This window comes from Erythranthe guttata, chromosome 6 (assembly GCF_056151865.1).
Source record: "Erythranthe guttata isolate IM_541 chromosome 6, IM_541, whole genome shotgun sequence".
Classification (NCBI taxonomy): Eukaryota; Viridiplantae; Streptophyta; class Magnoliopsida; order Lamiales; family Phrymaceae; genus Erythranthe; species Erythranthe guttata.
The window spans coordinates 15,801,033-15,822,621 of record NC_142538.1 but is presented as its reverse complement, the minus strand read 5'-3'; the positions used below and the strand labels follow the sequence as shown (position 1 = coordinate 15,822,621).

The 21,589-nt window shown below is 39.0% G+C and overlaps 4 protein-coding genes and 1 pseudogene across 4 annotated transcripts; 3 read left to right on the top strand and 2 right to left on the bottom strand.

The window, feature by feature from the left end:
• Nucleotides 1-875: 875 nt before the first annotated feature.
• On the bottom strand, nt 876-2,210 carry LOC105957275 (putative E3 ubiquitin-protein ligase ARI5). The gene has a single exon (XM_012981209.2). The coding sequence runs from the start codon at nt 2,106-2,108 to the stop codon at nt 975-977; it is 1,134 nt and encodes a 377-aa protein (XP_012836663.2). The 5' UTR covers nt 2,109-2,210; the 3' UTR covers nt 876-974.
• An 8,555-nt stretch (nt 2,211-10,765) lies between these two features.
• On the top strand, nt 10,766-12,325 carry LOC105957276 (putative E3 ubiquitin-protein ligase ARI8). Its single transcript, XM_012981210.2, has one exon. The coding sequence runs from the start codon at nt 10,766-10,768 to the stop codon at nt 12,323-12,325; it is 1,560 nt and encodes a 519-aa protein (XP_012836664.2).
• A 1,266-nt stretch (nt 12,326-13,591) lies between these two features.
• Nucleotides 13,592-15,040, bottom strand: LOC105957278 (putative E3 ubiquitin-protein ligase ARI8). The gene has a single exon (XM_012981211.2). The coding sequence runs from the start codon at nt 15,038-15,040 to the stop codon at nt 13,592-13,594; it is 1,449 nt and encodes a 482-aa protein (XP_012836665.2).
• A 1,826-nt stretch (nt 15,041-16,866) lies between these two features.
• On the top strand, nt 16,867-18,012 carry LOC105957279 (putative E3 ubiquitin-protein ligase ARI7). The gene has a single exon (XM_012981212.2). The coding sequence runs from the start codon at nt 16,867-16,869 to the stop codon at nt 18,010-18,012; it is 1,146 nt and encodes a 381-aa protein (XP_012836666.2).
• Nucleotides 18,013-19,275: 1,263 nt separating this feature from the next.
• On the top strand, nt 19,276-21,492 carry LOC105957327 (putative E3 ubiquitin-protein ligase ARI8 pseudogene; annotated as a pseudogene).
• The last annotated feature ends 97 nt before the right edge of the window (nt 21,493-21,589 follow it).

The following is a 21,589-nucleotide window of genomic DNA, read 5'->3' as shown; positions in this document are numbered from 1 at the left end:
GAAATATTACTGTCAACCACATCTATATTAATTACGTAGTATTAATATTTTCAGTATAATATTTATTACGTTGACTTGTCAAAAAATCAAACAAAATAAAAAAAAAAGGCCAAAAAGATAATTATATTAATGGGGTTGACAGTAATTGTACTGTCTTAGCTGCGGGCTTAAAAAAAACGGATAATAATTTTAGGAGAAAAAAATGTCACGTCGGAGACCGGCGGTCAACTTCGGAAACCGACGGCAAAAAAATAATTTCAGAAAAAAAAGGTTTAAACAGAAAAAGTCAAAATTGGATTTTTGTCGTCAAAATTAATTATATTTAAGTTAAATTGAGGATACAATTAGGAATTGGGTTTAAATGATTAGGGTAATTTCGTCACATGTATATTAATTTTGCCTTTATTTATAATACATATTAAAGGGGAGATTATTGGCGAAAGATATATAACCTTTTGAACATAGTGGTTAGGGACGTATGAATAAAAACTCATATTAAATATATATGAGTTAGGGACGAAATTATTGGCTAAAGAGATATAACTTTTGAACATAGCGGTTATGAAAGGATATAACTTTGACGTATGCATAAAAATGCATAAAAACCCCAATTAAAAAAAGCAAAGATTACTGAAAAAACAATTTTGAATTAGTTGTCAAATAATGTCAATCTTTTAGAACAACAAAAAAATATGAATTCAAGAAATAATATGGAAAACATTATCCAAAGTCAAAATTGTTTGAAAATTAAAATCAAATTGGATTTGGAGTTAAATCATTAAATATGAACATGAAAAAAAAAAAGAATTCTTGAAATTCATCAATTTCGATCGATATATATATTATGAAATTGTATATTAGAAACAAAACAGAAATTATTGCTCATTATTTCATTAAAAAAAGAAAAAACCCTATCATCAAACTACTAATTAAACTGGGTAGATACTCAGTTACTATCAAACTACCCAAATCGTTTATCGATTGCATAAAAACCTAGACGTAAATTTAATTGCTTCAAAAGATAAGAGACCAACAACAACGAAAACATCAATAATTCCAAATAAACCAAGAGCTGCGCAACAACCCAAAACGACACACACGTTTTTCAAAACTTGCTTTCGTTCTCCCCCTCTTAGCTCAGAAAAACTCCGCACCTCAGCGTCACAAACATCGTTCTCCAACGCCCTAACCAATTCCTCAAACCGACCCCTCGTTACATCGGCAAGCTCGGCAAGCTTTGCTGGCGTGTACTTCCGCTTCTTCGATTGATTGTTGTCGGAATCACAATAGTATTTTTGAAGCTCCGTCAGAGAAAAATCCAAAGTCTCTTGCAAGAATAATAAATACACCATTTTCAGTATCAATCCTCGATTGCCGGGAGCCGCATTGTAAGTGAAACCCATGGCATGTAAATACGCGTAACTCCATTTCAATACTCGCCTGTATTCTACTATCTGCTCCAACGCGAGTTTATTCTTCTTGAACCGACGAAGAGTATCCAGGGCGGTTTCCCTGGAATTATGATTCCAGGCGTATTTTCGATATAAATTTGCGTGCCTCTGCATCAAGCTTGACCTAGTGTAGAACTTGTAGTAATCGCGGCAACTAGCGTGGCTGGCGTTGTTGCTCCAGGGATTAAGGCACAGCCAGCAAAATTCGAAGCTACAAGGGCTCGGACACGTCATGCGATTGCAGCCCGGGTTTCTGTCCTTTTCGATGTTGGTGCCGCAATTCGGACATGGCTTTGTGAAAGACATTATCCATGTCGTGTTTTCTGGCCCGTAGCTATTCAGCTTGTTCCACTTGTTGACCGTTTCGCAATCGACGGGGCGGTGGATCTCCTCCGTGCAGTTCCAGCAAAACGCGTGCGAGCAATCGCACACCACGTCGTAGTTTTTCGTCTCATCTACCAGCTGGGAGTCAATCTGGACCGCACGATCGCATGCGGGGTTAGGGCACCACTTGATGTTCCCGTGGGCCGCCACGTAGGATCGGAGAAAGTCGTCTTTATCTTCCACCACTGCCTCGCCGTCGATGCCAAAATTTTCATTATTTTGGAGTTGTCTGATGCTTTCTTGTGTGAGGATTGTGTAATTTTTCTGATTCATATCGCCGGTGTATGGATCTGATAATAATTCACAATCTTGATTATCTTGAAAACTGAATATAAATCCAATATTCCTCTGCAGAGAGAGAGAGAGAGAGAGAGAGAGAGATTATACGATGGGTTAGGAGTTATTGAAAGAGAAATAATTTAATTAACCCTAAGATCAACACACATATATATAGGCGAACAAGTCTTACTTGTACCCACGTATAAGACTCCTATTCTACTCCAACTAGAATTCTAGTAGCAAAGAAACAATAACAATTTATTTTGTTACCAAATATTGTCCTTATTAAACTACCAAATCAAATTCAACCAATATTATTAATGTGAATCAAATATACCTTCTCGTTGCTTCTCTTCCAAGTAACCTAATATAGAATCCTGTCGGGACACGATTACCTATCAAGTTACTTTCAAGGCGAATTGCGTATAATCCAAAGGAGGAGGACTTATTTGTAATGCTATCCAGACCAAAATCAGTTTCACAAAAAACTCATCTTTTGTCTCTTGTCCAAAATACCCTTTACAATATAATTTACATCGATTTCATTCATAATGTTCAAATTTAACAAATATTTCACATTGGCCCCATAGTTTAACAAATATATCATACTAAACCTTATTTTCACAATTTATTGAAAAAAGGATCATTTATGAACTTTTTTTTTTCGGCCACTAACCGGTGGTGGCGGTCAAAATTGTGCTATAAAATTGGTTAATTGGTGAAATTTAGACTAAATTATGGTTTAAAACTTGAAATTGGAGTTGAATTGAGGTTTCAAAGTGTTATGGGTATTTTTAGTATATATAAAACAATTTTCCTTATTAGCAATTAAGTTTGAATGTGCTGAATATATATTTGCAAGACAAAAAGTTAGAATATCCCACTTTTGATTAAGAGGGGGTGATTGGCTAGGCTTATAAAATGTTAAAATGAGCTTATAAGATGTTTAGGAGCTTAAAAGTTCTACCAAAGGATTTGGTAATTTTCTTAGAAAAGATCTTATTTTTTTCTAAAATAAGTTGTTGGAGAGAAAATAAGATTTTTTTTCAGTGCAAATGCCAAGTAGGCCCATGACAATGGACTTAAATGCACATATCTCAAGACAAAAAATAGTTTCGCAAATAAACGTATCACATGTCTTTTGTCTAAAATACCCTCATAATATAATTTTCATTAATTCCATCAATTACGTTCTAACTTCTTCAATATTGCACATTGACCTCAGTTTTGAATAAACATATCACATTAACCCTAATTTTCACAATTTCTTAAAAGAATATTTTTTTTAGAAAATAATTTTTTTCGAATTTTTTTTTTCCGGTCAGATTCCGGCATTAACCGCGGTCTCCGACCTTGACTTTATTTTTGTTTCTTTTTTTCCTGATATTTTTGTTCGACAGGCCAGCTGCCGTTGACCGCCGGTCACCGGCACTGGTTTTTTTAAACTAAATTACTATGTTAACAACTATATTACTGTGTAAGACAGTAATATTTGTTAGAATTTATTTCGTGCAGATATAAATTATTTGTGTCAGATTCAGTTTTTCGTTACTGTTGCGTGAAGAGTTGCAACAGTTCGTGAAACAGTTTGTAAAAACAGAAATAAACGAGACACAAATTTAATGTGGTTCGGATACAACTGTACCCTACATCCACGGGGACCTGCAAATAAAATTTACTAATTTTTAGTTTTACGAATACAATAATAGGACTTAATCAAAATACAAAGACTCCCTCTTTGTTGACGCCGTTCTTGTATACTACGCTGAATTATAAATCTTCAATTGCAGCACGTCCCTTGCTCCGCACGGTTGAACTCCCTTCAACGCTGAATCCCTCAGTCGGCGGATCGATCTCCTCCCGAGATCTGTTTAAGCCCCTCTCCCGAAGAACCGATCTTCTTTTTGTATAGAAGAAGCAAACTTGTGATTCTCCTTGAATCTGTGTCTTCACCACAAAGCCTTGAAGCCGGTATATTTTCTATGAAAATCACGTATCACGATGGAGCAATAAAAACGAGAGAGAAAAAAAATATTTCTCTGAAATCTTCTCTCGATTAACAAGACGCTCCAGGAGTAGCAAATATAAGAGCGGAAAAATATAATTTTTCTTCTCCAACAAAAGGCGTGCTACAGCAACCAAGAAAAGGGAGATCGGCTTCTCTCCAAAAACGACGCCAATAAAAACGAGAGTAAAGAAAATATTCTGCGTAAATTTTTCTCTCAAAGAAGACGTGAGATCTGAGGCGCCGTATTGCTGTATTTATGCTTCTACATGTTATAAGAATCCTACAAGGAAAAAAGAGTCCATTAGGGTTAGGAAACTCTTAATTACGTAGGAAATAATATTTTCAAAACAAGGAAACTCTTTAGAAGAATAATTCCTATTATAAATCAATTAATGACAAATTAAAAGAATTAAAAGTTACAAGGACTCTTCCCTTCTTTAGCTCATGGTATATGAAAACTTGTGGCACAAGTTTTATTAATTCTCGTACAATTAGAATCCATAGGATTCTAACAATCTCCCCCTTTGTCGTTTATTGATTATAATTATTTTGTCCCGCTGAGTAAAAAACCTGAAAATAAAACAATCAGATGATTAGACCGAAGCAAATAAAACGAAAGACCATCATCAACTCTTTTTAACAACAAGAGTGGCATCAACTGCTGCAACAGTAAGTGCCACAGTTTCAGCAACTGTTCCCACAGTAGTGGCTTTGACAGGTGGTTCACAACGGAGTCAGCTCCCCCTGCATGTGTATCTCCCTCTGTGAATGATCCTTAGGCAGCTCCTCTTGTAAATGCATTCATACTCCCCTTTGCTTACTTGGCTTGGTAGACTTGGGAGGCGGTGGATGACGACGTGGTAAATTATCCACGTGATAAGAGACTCAGCAAATAACATCGGCATTATAGCTCCTCCTTTTATATTCTTGTGAAGACCTAAACCAATTAATGACAATAAACATCTCCATAGAATTTCACTTGGTGTTGTGGACTTAGAATCCCACGAGATTCTAACACTCTCCCCCTTTGGCATTGATTGGTCAGAATATTTACTCCCCCCTAACTATATGATACATGCATGAACAAGGGTTAGCAAATTCAGAATAACATCTGCACATATAAACTGTTGCAACAGTTTATCAAACAGTTCACCAGATAGTGTAAACCGTAAATAAACCATAGTTCCAAAATAAAAGCAGATAATTCGTTCAAGATAAGCACGAGATAAAAGGATATGCAGTAGCAGAAACAACTTCTCTTCACAATGCTTATTATTTGTCCTATATCGCTGTTCCAGCAACTGTCTCATGCACTGTCGCAACAGTTGTCGGAACTCCCCCTGTGTTCATGCCATCGTTACTGTTCTTTTCTCCTGTTCTTTTCTCCCCCTTTCTGGGCAATCACCATGCAGATATAACTCAACATGGACTAATGATCTTGATGATTCAAGCAAGCTGTTCAAACACTTAACAAAAAGATTGAAACGAAGAGAGAATCTTGGAAGTAAGTGAGAAGAATCACTATACATAACGTGCACAGAAAATCACAAACTCACAAACTCAATACCACACGATAATTGCAATGCGAAAATCAAAGGATAGTGATATCAAATCCAACATTAAATAGCAAAGACTACAGACTTTGCCAAACTTCATAAGAAACGTGGAAATGTGAGGAATAAGCCCAATCGATCCGGTTGCAACAAAAAATCAAATTTAACCGGCACATAAACAAAAATCCCGTCTTTTTTTTTTTTTTTTTTTTTTTTTTTTTTTTTTTTTTTTAAATGCCTAATGCAAGACAAGAAGTAAACATGAAAAATAAACATGAGTGAAGAGACATATGTGAATAGGATACTGTATGGACAAACAAAACATATGGGATTTATCTTCACATTCACGATAAGCGCAATCCCCAAAAATCCGACTGCCAATGCAACCAATAAACTTAATAATCCCAAGTCAAACACAAAGATGCTCTTATTAGGTAGCGTACACACACGTCTAATGGTAGCTTTTTCCCATGAAAAACAGAGCAATTAAAAGGAACGAGATTATGTTGGTCGTGCAATGTGTAGTCCCCTGGGCTTTCTAATTGAGCTTTGTAGTAAGTGTTCGGTCAAGTGGTTTACTGGCTCGACTCAACTAGGCTTCGAACTATTCACTGACCATATATATAATTTATATTGGCCGTGCAATGTGTAGTTCCCTGGGCTTTCTAATTGAGCCTTGTAGCGAGCTTTCGGCCACGTGATTTACTGGCTCGACTCAAAAAGGCTTCGAACTATTCACTGACCAAATGGTTGTAGATATATATATATTAATAACAGTAGTTCAAGAGTAGCTTTCACTCATTAAAAGAGGCAGCTTTTCCCTATAAAAACATCCAACCATGACAAGACTATTCAGAGAAATAAATAAGTTGGAGCCTTTTAAGTAATCATTTTGGGAATTGGTGAAGTTCTACCCCACAAAATTTAGAAATACACGAAGTATCAAATTCACATTTGTCTCAATCATATGCAGTATGCTTAATGCAGGTCCTATATGAGATGCAAAAACATATGAAGTGTCCTACCTCTAAAAGTTGCAAGTCTGGACACACAGACAGTTGCAACAGTTCATGCAACTGCATCAGATTAAACAACATAAATTCCCAGCGATTTTCGCAAGGAATCAAATTTCTGTGCATCAATGGTTTTTGCAAAAGCATCAGTTAATTCATTCTCCGTTGCACCATAATCAATTGAGACAACCCCCTTTTCGACCAAGCCCCTTATGAAACAATGACAGATATCAGTAAGCTTAGTTCTCGAATGCTGAATTGGATTCATAAACTTATTTTTCGCATTCAAATTATCACAATTCAGATTACCAAGTTTTTTATTCCCAAAACTAGCTTTGTCACCAGAACTAATGGAACAATTAGTACTATCATCACATGAGTTTAAAGAAGTAATGGCAGATAAACAATTAAGATCAGACTTCTTTACCCAGATTTTTTGTTGAGTTTTATTCACTAAATCAACCTTTATCTTGGGTTTTTGAGACGACACAAAAGTGTGATCAATTTTAGCGGAAAGTGGTGAGCGGGCCATTATTCTTTTAACCATTTTCAAGTACTTAAAACACCTGGGTCGTATATGACCAGAAACATGACAAAAATGACAGGTAGGAACAAAAACTTTTCTTTGAAATGGCTGTGTTGGTGCAACTGTCGCAACAGTTTGTGAAACAGTGGATTGTTTAACAAAATTGATTTTTCTTTTTGGATCTTCTTTCTGTTTCAATGCATCATTAGATAGCTGATTACCCCCTATACCTATACGACAGTAGTTCGGCTGATTTTTGTTCAAAATTTCATTCAAAGTTACTCTACCAGTATTAAACTTAGAAATAACATCTTGGGTTTGAGCAAATTTAGCCTGCAAGCTATCTATTTCTCTACTAGAAGAAATAACATTTTGTTCAAGAGTAGAAATTCTTACCTTTAACACTTTATTTTCCTCTATGAGAACATGCTTATCATTTTCAAGGCGCTTATTTACCTCAGATACTTCAAGCCACTTCCGGTACATTTTTTCATATACATCTTTCACCTCTTCAAGGGTTGGCTCTTCATCATCACTACTGCTCTCAGATTCACCTGCAAAATTAAATGATGAAGTCAGACTATTGTCCTTATTTAAAGATAATTCATCATACCTGAAATCTGTCGGACAGACTGTTGCAACAGTTCGTCCCTCGGTTCTGCTCATCGAAGTAGTACCGCTGAATGCCATAAAGTTAGTGGTTTGATCTCCTTTGTTGTTCTCATCCTCATCACTGTCCTCTTTATCACTCCAAACAGTGGTGAGTGACATCTTGTTTTTCTTCAAAGTGTTCGCACACTCGGCCTGAATATGTCCAAAACCCCCACACTCTCGACATTGCTTTCTCCTAGACTTTGCATCACCAAAATAACCATTATTAGAAAACTTTTTAAATTTGTTAGGGTTAACAGACTTACCTGATTGAGAGGAATTTTCTCTATTTTCAATTTTTTGACGCAGGCTTTCGAGGTTATTTGACATAATTGCTAAGGATTCTTCAACATCAATGTCACACTCATGAAATGTTTGGCCTTGTGAGATGCCATGGGAAGCTTCAGCTTGGAACGCCACATTCTTCACCTTTTTCTTTTCTCGAATATTTGCTCTAAAATTCATTTCTTGGGTTTGCAGTTTACCCATGAGTTCATCTAGCTTCAGTGTGTTGATATCTCTCACTTCTTCGATTGCTGCAACTCTGTAAGCGAATCTTTCTGGTAATGAACGTAGTGCCTTTCTTACCAACTTTGTTTCCGAGTATTGTTCACCTAGTGCATACGATTCATTTGAAATATCACACAGCTTAGCGTGGAAATCAGCAATCGTCTCGTCCTCCTCCATATGAAGACTCTCAAATCTCGTGGCTAGCATCTGCAGCTTAGATGTTTTAACAGTTGATGTGCCTTCATACGTCACTTGTAGGATCTCCCATGCCCTTTTTGCTGATTCACATGATGCTATCAGTTTGAACTGATTGTCACCAACGCCACTGAAAATTGAGTTTATCGCCCTTGAGTTGTAATTGGCAAGTGATATCTCTTCATTAGTCCATGCTTCTTCTGGTTTTACCGTTTGCATACCATCCGTTCCTTTAGCCATGGGTGGGGTCCAACCAGTCACGATAGCACGCCAAGCTCGTTCATCAACGGACTTGATGAACATCTTCATCTTCGATTTCCAGTAAGAGTAATTTGATCCATCCAAGAGAGGTGGTCGTACTGTAGACGCTCCTTCACGATGAAACATATCTGCACAAAACAAATTAAAAAATTAAATCCCAAAATCTCACTAAGTGTATCTAGTGACAGGCTCTTGATGCCAATTGTTAGAATTTATTTCGTGCAGATATAAATTATTTGTGTCAGATTCAGTTTTTCGTTACTGTTGCGTGAAGAGTTGCAACAGTTCGTGAAACAGTTTGTAAAAACAGAAATAAACGAGACACAAATTTAATGTGGTTCGGATACAACTGTACCCTACATCCACGGGGACCTGCAAATAAAATTTACTAATTTTTAGTTTTACGAATACAATAATAGGACTTAATCAAAATACAAAGACTCCCTCTTTGTTGACGCCGTTCTTGTATACTACGCTGAATTATAAATCTTCAATTGCAGCACGTCCCTTGCTCCGCACGGTTGAACTCCCTTCAACGCTGAATCCCTCAGTCGGCGGATCGATCTCCTCCCGAGATCTGTTTAAGCCCCTCTCCCGAAGAACCGATCTTCTTTTTGTATAGAAGAAGCAAACTTGTGATTCTCCTTGAATCTGTGTCTTCACCACAAAGCCTTGAAGCCGGTATATTTTCTATGAAAATCACGTATCACGATGGAGCAATAAAAACGAGAGAGAAAAAAAATATTTCTCTGAAATCTTCTCTCGATTAACAAGACGCTCCAGGAGTAGCAAATATAAGAGCGGAAAAATATAATTTTTCTTCTCCAACAAAAGGCGTGCTACAGCAACCAAGAAAAGGGAGATCGGCTTCTCTCCAAAAACGACGCCAATAAAAACGAGAGTAAAGAAAATATTCTGCGTAAATTTTTCTCTCAAAGAAGACGTGAGATCTGAGGCGCCGTATTGCTGTATTTATGCTTCTACATGTTATAAGAATCCTACAAGGAAAAAAGAGTCCATTAGGGTTAGGAAACTCTTAATTACGTAGGAAATAATATTTTCAAAACAAGGAAACTCTTTAGAAGAATAATTCCTATTATAAATCAATTAATGACAAATTAAAAGAATTAAAAGTTACAAGGACTCTTCCCTTCTTTAGCTCATGGTATATGAAAACTTGTGGCACAAGTTTTATTAATTCTCGTACAATTAGAATCCATAGGATTCTAACATGAATGCCAAAACAGTAATATTGTAGGCCAAGACGATAAAATTAATTAATACATTAATATTATTGTGTTAACAACAATAGTACTGTCTGAGGCAGTAATATTACAGTTAGAACAGTAATATTATTGCCTTTAAGTGCAATATTACTATCTGTCTTGAACTGCAATATTGCAGTTCAAGACAGACAATAATATTGTAGTAAAAAACAGTAATATTAATGAAAAATAAGTTTAAAAAAAAATAAAAAAAAAAAAAATCAACGCTGGAGACCGCCGACCAACAAAAGTGGTGGTCAAAATTGGGGTTAACATGTAACCGGATGGACGGGATCTGACGAAGTATGGGGAGTATGAAAAACAAAGGACTTTTAATAAAGTACAGAAGTTGGTAATTAGAGCTCAGGGATGTTTAGCAAATTGCGCTATTTTTTTATTAAGAGTTATTTATATTTTTATTGTACTCAATTTCCAACATCATTAACTAAATTTTTGAATTAGCCAATGGGTGTAAAGTTTGATTTGGGTTAAAGTAGAGGGGCTAAGTCGAATTTGCACTTTTTTAAAACTATATCTTTCCGTTGAAAATAGGGTCTATATATTAGGTTACTAGTAATTTACACACAATATACACGGTTTGTAATAAGTTTTAAGGGTTACAATAGATTTACGAACCCGGTGGAGCACCTGGCTGAAGACGGCGGCGATATGAATCAGAAAAATTACACAATCCTCAATGAAAAAAAAATCAGACAACTCCAAAAGAAAGACATCTCCAAAGTTTCCAAACATCTCTCTATTTCGAAAAGCTTAGCATGCACCCTCTTGCGCGAAAACAACTGGAACGCAAACTCCGTTTTCGAAGAATGGTTTTCCGACGAGGAAAAAGTTCGCGAGTCTGTCGGTTTATTGCCGGAACAAGTATCGCTAAACCCACCACCACCGGGCGACAACCTCCTCTGCAAGATTTGCTTCGAAACATTCAAGATTGAAAACATGTCGTCGGGGCCGTGCGGACATCCCTTTTGCACTGATTGCTGGAAGTCTTACGTTAGCGTCTCGATCGACGACGGTCCGGGATGCTTGGGATTGCGTTGTCCCGAGCTTGAATGCAAAGCCAATCCAGGCCTGGAATTAATCGACTTGTTGGCTTCCAAATACCATAAAGACAGATACTATCGATATCTTCTCAGGTCCTACCTCGAGGGAAGTCGAAAGCGGAAGTGGTGCCAGGGGCCTGGATGCAATTTAGCAGTCCAAATTCGTTACGAAGAACTGGAAAATTACGAGGAGCTGAAAAATTACGACGTGATTTGCGATTGTTCGTACGGGTTTTGTTGGAATTGCTTGGAAGAGAGACATCACCCTGTCGGCTGCAGAATCGTACGCAAGTGGATGAAACTGCAGACTTCCGATACAGACAACAGTAAGTGGATAGCGTCGTGCACCAAGAAATGTCCGAAGTGTCGAAAGAAGATCGAGAAAAACGAGGGATGTGATCACGTGACGTGTCCGAGCCCGTGTCGGTACGAGTTCTGCTGGTTGTGCCTGAGTCCCTGGAAATTGTTCCACTTATGCGACAAGTACAACAAGAGAAAAGATAAGGAACGCCGATTAGAGTCGACAAGGGAAAAATTGAAGAGATATGCACATCACTCCGAAAGATGGGCCTGGAATCATAAATCCAGGGAAACTGCCCTTGATAAACTTCGTCTGGCAAAGAAGTATAAATTGCCGTTCGCGATCGAAGCGCTAGAGCAGATAGTTGAATCCAGGCGAGTATTGAAATGGAGTTATGCGTATGGGTATTACTTGGATTCAACCGAAAAACATAAGGTCATATATTTTCGGTACTTGCAAGGGGAGGTAGAGGGTGCCCTGGAAAAGCTTCACCGTTATGCGGAAAAAGAGATAGTAAAATACGCGAAAGTCAATTTTCCTTTGGATGATTTCACGGAGTTTCCGGCGAGGCTTGTGGACGCGACCGATGTCGCGAGGAGTTGCACTGAGAAGGTAGTTAGAGCAATGGCGAACGATGTTTCTGAAGCCGAGACACGAAGGTTTTCTTGGGTAGTGTTGAGGGACCTTTTTCCGAGAAACCGATGTCGTATTTTGTTTGTTCGTAATATGGTTTTGATTCTTGGTGGCTATTGCATTGTTAGTAATTTGAGGTTTTGGTTCAAGGAAATTTGTGGAATTATCTGTTTGTTGATGCTCATGCTATTTATCGTTTCTCTCGGACGGAGGCTCGTACGGCGGTTACAATAAAGTATGAAACGGATTTTTCGGTTTTGGGTTGAGTCCCCGCGAGAAAGTAGTCATTTCGCCTAGTTTTATTTTTCAAATTTCTTAGTCATATTCTTCTTCTTCCTTTCGATCATACCCTACCAACTAGGGCTGGATCGGTTTATTTTACCCACCGACCCATTATCAACCCATATTCTTAGATCGATAATAAAATTTCTAATCAATCCTACGGATCTGGTCGATAATTTCAACCGACCCATCATAGATGAATCGATTGATGGTTACTAATATTATCAAAGTCTGCTAACAGATAATTATCAAACCTACTATATTAACAATATTTATCAAATAGAATGAAGTTTGATCTTTGAACATTGAAATTGATTTTTTTTTCTTGGTTGATTTGCTATTAATTGTTACGAAAGGTGAATGATGATGGCATAGTGGCAGTATGTAAGAATGTGCTTATTCGGAATTGTAATTTTTGTTGAGTTGTTTATTGTTTTCAACTAAAATGGCACATGTCATATTTTTATTCTAAAATTTGGATTTTTTTTAAAGTGAATCCTATTTCTGGCAACTGACTGCTCGGTTGCCAACCGTTACCAAACTAAAATGGCACGTCATATATTTATTCTAAAATTTGGATTTTTTTAAAGTGAATCCTATTTCTGGCAACTGACTACTCAGTTGCCAACCGTTACCAAACCAACAAAGGTTGAGTCGGCAAAATTTTTTAATTTTTAACAAAATTAATCGGTTAGTCGAATGGGTTGATTGATAGACCGATAATCAATCGACCCAACCCATCCCAACTACCAACCTTGGCACGTCACTTCTACTCGGTAATACCACTAGTACTTTTTCTCAATGTAGGTAAAAAAAAAAAATCCTAATTTTTAAACTTTGTTACTAATATATGGGGGTTTTGTGTGAGAGTGAAACCGAAATATGAGTGATTCCGGTTAATCTAGGGTTTTCCGGTAAACTGTGATTTTGCTGGGTTGTTGGTTCACCGCCTGTGGATTCAGGACGAAGAGTTACTGTTTCATTTTGCATGTACTTACAGTTATTTCCTTTGTTTTCCGTAATCCTTATTCCCTTCCCCATAGGATCATATTATGTAATAGAATAGGATGTCTTTGTGTTTGAGCTTATACTCCGATTCTTCCGAATTTATTCGGAACAGAATTATATTTCAAACAAAATGATATTTCAAGAGTGCAAAGTGAGTTAAGCCAAAAAAAGTAAGCATCAATTTATATGACACACAATTAAAAATCCAAATTATTGAAATGCAAAACGCAACAAGAAGCACAAAACAATAAAAAACAAAAAGATCCATAGGTATATCCGAACTTGTTCTCTCACAACTACCCCAGAAAAAGTGCTTGTTTCAGCTCCAGCTTCGCGAAGATCATTCTCCAATGCTCGAACCAATTTCTCGATTTTATTCTTCGTGAGATTCGTCATATCAACAAGCCCCGCCCGAAAATCCGTCAACTCATCCGAAGGAAGATCGTCATTCGCATATTGCTCAATCTTACTATCAGCATAATATTGAAGTCTTTCCAGGGCACCCTCTGCCTCCAGCTGCAGGGACCGTAAATACACAACCCTCCGTTTCTCGGTTAAAGGCAAGTAATATCCATACGCGTAACTCCATTTCACTACTCGTCTGGATTCGACTATCCGCTCCAACGCTTCGATCGCAAACGGCGGCTCACAGTTCTTCCTGGCAAGACGAAGACTATCCAGGGCGGATTCCCTGGATTTATGATTCCAGGCCCAACATTCGTAGTGGCGTGCGTACCTCTTCAAGTTTTCCCTGGCGGACTCCAGAGTCCTCCACTCGTCTTTTCTCGTCTCGTTCGCGTTGCAGTACGTGTGTGTTTCTATCGAGGGCCTCAGGCAAACCCAACAAAACTCGTGCCCGCATGGGCAGATCATGTGACTGCAACCCTCGTTTCTCTCTATGTTTCTTTTACACCCGGGACACGGCTTACAGAAAGCCTGTATCCACCTAGTGTTGTTTTCCTTGGATGTATTCCGTTTCGTCCACTTGTCCACGATTCTGCAGTCGACAGGGTAATGTCTCTCCTCCGTGCAGTTCCAACAGAACTCGTACGAACAATCGCACGTCACATCGTAGCTTTTGAGCTCCTTGTATTTGACCTGGACCGCTAGATCGCATCCAGGGCCAGGGCACCACTTCAGATTCCAACAACCCTCCACGTAGGACCCGAGAAGATATTTATAGTATTTGTCTTTATTACAATCGGAAGCGAACGAGTCGATTAATTCCAGGCCTGGATCGGCTTTGCATCTGGGCTCGGGGCAACGCAAACCCAAGCACCCGGGACCGTTGTCGATCGAGGCAGCAATGTACGATTTCCAGCAGTTAATGCAAAAGGGATGTCCACATGGCCCGGACAACATACTCTCAACCTTGAAACTCTTGAAACAAATCTTACATTGGTTGTACAGTTTTAGTGGTTTTCGTTTCTGTAATAATCCGAGTGACCACCGGACTTTTTTCTCGTCGGCAAACCATTCGTCGAAGACGGTGTTCTTGCTCCAATTGTTTCGGCGCAACATGGTGCAGGCAAGGGATCTAGAAACAGAGAGAAGGGTGCAAACTTCGGAGATGTCTTTGTCTTGTAGCTGCCGGATTCGGGTTTCGTCGACGATTGCGAAAGGTGGTTTGTAGAAGAAATCGCCATCGGAATATTCCATGGAATTACAGTTAAAGAATTTTGATTGTGTTGGGAAGCTTGTATAAAAATTGAATATATACCATGTGTGTATACCGTGTGTGCATTAATTGTTAACCTGATAGAATCCTTTTAAGATACGACTTGTTAATTTTATCTTGGGCAATTTGTTATAGCCTTGCAGGTTCTCCTTTAAGATACTTTATGTGTGTAAATCCAACAATTAATTTTTTTATTTTTGTTAAGTTTTGGGGTACATTACAATCACCCCGGAGGTATGATAAAATTATGAAAACTCCCCTTCTATTTAGTTAAATACAATAGCCCCATCAACTATAAATTTTCTTACACGTCCATCCTTGCGGTTTCAAATTTAGTGGAATTTTCTTGATTATATGGAATATTATCACTTTTGACCTGTTTTATCTCATTCGAGCTCCACATTTTGGAACAAGATGATCATAAGATGTGTTTTTTGGCTTGTATATATCAGATTGTGGTGCAACAGAAACTGTATTTCTACACAAAACGAGTACCAACTAGAGCACACTGAATCTAGATGATTATGTTGAATTTGACACCATAATGGTGTTGGTGTAAGAAGATTCATAATTGAGGGGTAGACGTAACTATCCAAACAAGAGTGGTTTTTTGGTAATTTGACCATACCTCAGGGTTATTATTTTTTATTATGTCTAAAATACCCCTAGTAAAATATGGAAAATAAAAATCCTCAAATAATAGCTCACTTTATAAAAGTTAAAATCCCACGTCTTTTCTCCCCATAAGATTGAAATCAATTCCCCTGCAGATTTGACGATTAACCCCTCTGCATTTGGAGATTTTATTTGCAGTTTGTATCTGCGATTCAACTTCTCCTGTTGCCTACAAAATCCACCACATTGGGAAACATCAAAATAGCAAACAATAGTATCTAAAAAAAGATTCACCACTCAAAAGTGCAGCACCATGTGTCTCCTTTGTTGTTGTTTATTGTTTGATTTTTGCTGTTTATTGTTTGCTAATTTTGCAGAATCAAAATATCACCATTATGTGTCTCCTCCACTCCGAGTCCACGGCTGCAACAAATCACTCGAGCAACTGAATCACCACCACTCGGACACCTATTGATCACCAACTCCGCTCCACTTCACCGCCCTGCTTCTACTCTCACCAAAGAAAGATTCGCAATTTATCGTCACCGTCACCATATTCAGTCGTACCCCATGCCATAAAAAATCATCTTTAATTGAGATGTGTGTGTGTGTGTGAGTGAGAGAGAGAGAAAGAAAGAGTAGAAAAAGAAGAGACTTGTGATTATATTTAGAAGAGAGAGAGTGGTGTGTGGGATTATTTACTCTATTTCATCCCCAAAGTTCTAATTTAACCAACATTTTTCTTTTGTCATCAATTTTAACAAATATTACATATTAACCCCCATCTTCCAAATATATTGAAGTTTTTATTCTAAAATTTGTTTTTCCCACCAGAGTTCGGTGTCTCCTGCAATAGTAGTTAATTGATGCAATATTTAAATTAGTGGATGGTATAGTTATACAATTATAAGTAGAAGGGGTAAAGTGAGATCAGGTTAAAGTATAGGGGTTAAGTGGAATTTGCCTTTTTTTAATTAAAATTTTTTGGTATTTTTCCTTGATTAAAATAGGGACTATATTAGGTTACTAATATATATACGACCAAAAATCAAATTAGATTACTAATAATTTACACACACTCGTCTTCTTGGGACAAGTTTAAGCCGTAAGGACCAAGTTTAAGGAGCGGCAAGGGTTTATCCATCATAGATTACACAACCCGGCGGAGCAACTGGCTGAACACGGCGGCGCTATGAATCGGAAAAATTACACAATCCTCAATGAAAAAGGAATCAGACATCTCCAAAATAACGATATCTCCAAAGTCTCCACACATCTCTCCGTTTCCATAGGTGTAGCCTGCACACTCTTGCTCCGTAACAATTGGAGCACAAACTCCGTTTTCGACGAATGGTTTTCCGACGAGGAAAAAGTTCGCGAGTCTGTCGGTTTATTGCCGGAACAACCACCACCGGACAACAACCTCTGCAAGATTTGTTTCGAGAGAATCGAGCTTGAGAATATGTTGTCAGGGCCATGTGGACATCCCTTTTGTACTAATTGCTGGAAGTCTTACGTTGCCGTCTCGATTAACGACGGTCCGGGATGCTTGGGATTGCGTTGTCCTGAGCTTGAATGCAAAGCCAATCCAGGCCTGGAATTAATCGACTCGTTGGCTTCCGATTACGATAAAGACAGATACTATCGATATCTTCTCAGGTCCTACGTGGAGGGAAGTCGAAAACGGAAGTGGTGCCAGGGGCCTGGATGCAATCTAGCGGTCCAGATTCATTCCAAGGATCCCGGAAACTACGACGTGGTTTGCGATTGTTCGTACGGGTTCTGTTGGAATTGTTTGGAAGAGAGACACCACCCTGTCGGCTGCAGAATCGTAAACAAGTGGATGAAACTGCAGACTTCCGATACGGACAACAATAAGTGGATAAGGGCTAGCACGAAGCAATGTCCGAAGTGTCGAAAGAAGATTGAGAAAAACGAGGGCTGCGATCACATGACGTGTCCGCGCCCGTGTGGTTACGAGTTCTGCTGGCTGTGCCTCAGTCCCTGGAAATTCCTCCACTTCTGCGACAAATACAGCGAGAGAAGAGATAAGGAACGCCGTCTGGAGTCGACAAGGGCAAACTTGAAGAGATACGCGCGTCACTACGAGAGATGGGCCTGGAATCATAAATCCAGGGAAACCGCCCTGGATAATCTTTGTCGGGCCAAGAAGAAGTGTAGATTGCCTTTCGTGATCGAGGCGTTGGAAACGATAGTCGAATCCAGGAAAGTATTGAAGTGGAGTTTCGCGTATGGGTATTACTTGCCGATAACCGAGAAAAAAAAGATTGCATATTTACGGAACCTGCAATGCAAGAGGACGCGGAGGTTGCACTAGAAAAGCTTCAACGTTTTGCTGAGGTGGAGATGGTAAAATACGTGTGCGCCGATTTTCGTTCGGATAATCAGGAAAAGCTTGTGGATACGACCGATGACGCGAGGAGTTACGTTGAGAAATTGGTTAGAGCAGTGGAGAACGATCTTTCTGAAGCGGAGAAACGGAGTTTTTCGGAGGTAGTAGTGAAGACGACGAGTTGTATGTTTATGGTTCTTGGTAGCTGTTGCATACTTAGAATGTTGGATGTTATTTAGAATGAGATATTATTACACTGATTTAAACTTGGGGTGTTGATTTATCGAATATTTTTTCGACTTTGTGTGTTCGAATCCGTACGAGAAAAATGTCGTTTTGCATTACACTTTTAAAATTTTCTTTAGTCATATTCGAGCTTTTTTCTTCCTTTTTCGTCTAACGAACTTCGATTCTACTTCTACTGGTCGTTTTCCACCAATGGCCATAATAATCTTTTTCTTTTATTTTAGGGTTAGGTTGATAATGTTTTAGGTACTTGGGATTAATTTTCATGACCCAATTTCATTGTTCTGATGATCTTTCGATCCGGAGGAAAATTTCGATTAATACGTCTGTTGAAATATTAATGCACTTTCTAGAAGTGGATCCAAATAGAATGTGTGATAGTGTAGAATATATCCAATATAGAATGTGTGATAGTGTAGAATATATCCAATCACCAATGTACTAACTTACGGTCACACCTGAGGTAACGTCAAATTATGAAGAAAAACTCCTTATATTTGAATAATTACAGTTAACTCCCTCCTTTCAAATATTTTCAATAAAATTTATGTAGCTCGGTAGTTTACCGAACCAAATCGTATATTTTGGTTCGGTAAACGACACGAAAATTGATGTACCGAAATTCCGGTACGATTTTACCGAATGAACTCCTCTAAATTAACCTCGGAAGGGATTTTTCCTTAAGACAATAGATAGTTAAGGGATGGATGACTGTAATTATTCTAACATGAAGGATGTTTTTCGTAATTTAACTTTACATCAGGGTGACCGTAATTTGTCAAAAAAAAAGAGAAAGAAAGAAAACAAGACTATGATAGTTTATAAGGAAGATATTCCTACCAGATTTATTGAATAGAATTAGTAAGTCCTGATTGGGAATCTTTTTTTATCAAAGTAGGTAACTGTGTCCTGGAAGGACTCTATTACTCTATTAGGTTATTATATATATAATCTTCCTTCGTTCTTATTTCAAACACATAAATACAACTAATAAAAAAAAAAAAAAAACACATAAATACAAGCTTCTCTTTCTCAGAAACTAAGGGCACAAATTGTTTGACAATTTTGCAGTTTCCATGGATTCCGACAAAGATTCTTACCACGACGAATATTCGTACGGCGATGATGTGGAGGAAATTGATGATTCCGGCAGCGAGGCCGCGGAGGAAACTGATTCCGGCGAGGAGGAGGAGGAACTGGCGGAATACGGCGGCGGCAGAAACAGTAGCCGCCGCCGCCAGAAGCACTACACAATCCTCACGGAAGAAAGAATCCGGCAGCTACAAGACAACGACATCTCCCAAGTCAGCAGTCTTCTCTCCGTTTCTAAAACCCTAGCATGCACCCTCTTGCGCCGCCACAACTGGAGCATCTCCGCCGTTTCCGACAAGTGGTTCTCCGACGAGGAAAAAGTCCGCCTCTCGCTCGGCCTATCCCCGCCGCAAGAATCTCTAAATCCACCACCAAACAACAACGACAACAACAGCCTCTGCAATATTTGCTTCGAAGAATTCAATGCTGACAACGTCATGTTTTCATGCACGTGCGGCCACCCCTTCTGCATGGATTGCTGGAGGAGCTACGTATCCATCTCAATCAACAACGGGCCCGCATGCCTGCGCCTCTCCTGCCCGGAACCCAAGTGCAAATCCGACGTGGGCCCGGACATGATCGAGCTATTGGCTTCCGAAGAAGATAGAGAAAAGTACAACCGGTACTTTTTCCGATCCTACGTGGAGTGCCACGCGAACATGAGGTGGTGCCCGGGCGACGGGTGCGATCGTGCCGTCCGGATCCAATCGGTGGAGCGGGAAAACTACGACGTGGCGTGCGATTGTTCGCGCGGCTTCTGCTTTAAGTGCATGGATGAGTGCCACCGCCCCGCGGACTGCGAAACGGTGAGGAAGTGGACTAAGCAAAACGAGTCGGAGGAGAACAACAACAAGTGGCTGTTGTCGTACACGAAGCCGTGCCCTGAGTGCGGTCGGAAGATAGAGAAAAACCAAGGCTGCAATCATATAACCTGTCGGGACCCGTGCAAGCACGAGTTTTGCTGGCTCTGCCTCACTCCTTGGAAAGAAGCACACTATGACTGCAACAGGTACGCAAACAGGGCCGATTATCGTTCCTTCAGTATGTGTTTTTGATGTACTGCGTGGTTTTTTTTAGTGTGTGTTTTCTTGTGTAATTCAACCCTAAAAAAAAACCACAGACTACACCAAAAACACATACTTAAAAAAAAAAAAAATGCACTACACCAAAACACACATTGAATAAAATGCACTACACCGTGAAATACACTGAAAATTCAGTGTACTTCTTGTGTAAAACACATACTACATAAAAAACGTAGACAAGAAGTACACTTAATTTCCAGTGTGTGTTTCACGGTGTAGTGCATTTTATTCAATGTGTGTTTGGTGTAGTGCGTGTTTTTTTTAAGTGTGTGGTTTTTTTTGGGTGTGTATTTTCTATTGTATTTTTCTCAAATCAGTAGTATTTTACCGACATAATTATTAATTTTCGTGTAGTATTATCGCACCCCTAGAAAAAAAATACATTTACTGCTTAATTTTACCCCGGAAACATAAAATCATGGTTCCGTCACTGGCCAATTGAACTACTAATAAAATTTACGGGGCACCATTGTTATGCAGGTACGAAGAGGACGAGAGTTTGACGAATACGAGGAAAAAACTGAAGAGATACATGCATTACTACGAGAGATGGGCGGCCAACCACAAGTCGAGGGAAATCGCGGCGGGTAACCTCAAGTGGGCGAAAGACGAGCTTATTTCGGTTGTAGCCGAAAACAACCAACAACTACCAGAAGATGGAGTGGAATTGGTGATCGAAGCCTTTGAGCTGATAACGGAAAGCAGGACCGCGTTGAAATGGAGCTACGCGTACGGTTACTACGTGCCTTGGCGTGCAAATTCGGCAAAGTTGGCCTTTTTCTTGTTCTTGCAAGGGCAGGCCGAGCGCGTTCTCGAGACGCTTCACCGTTGTGCTGAGAGGGGGGTTGAAAAGTACTCGAAAACCGATTTTCATCTGTACGAGTTTAGGGATTTTACAGATGAGCTGAGAGGTTTGATCGAATTGACGAGGAATCACTTTGGGGAGTTGGTTCGAGCGTTGGAGAATAATCTTTCCGAAGTTACTGAAGTTAAGAAACCTGTCGAAAAACCACCAGCTCCTTCTAAGAGACGGACACGCTGAACAAACCCTACGTTTTACATTTACGTTTATTTCGAATCTGCAAAACTTATTGCCAATAGTATATATGCTTTCTAATTTTTACCTCTGATGGACTCTT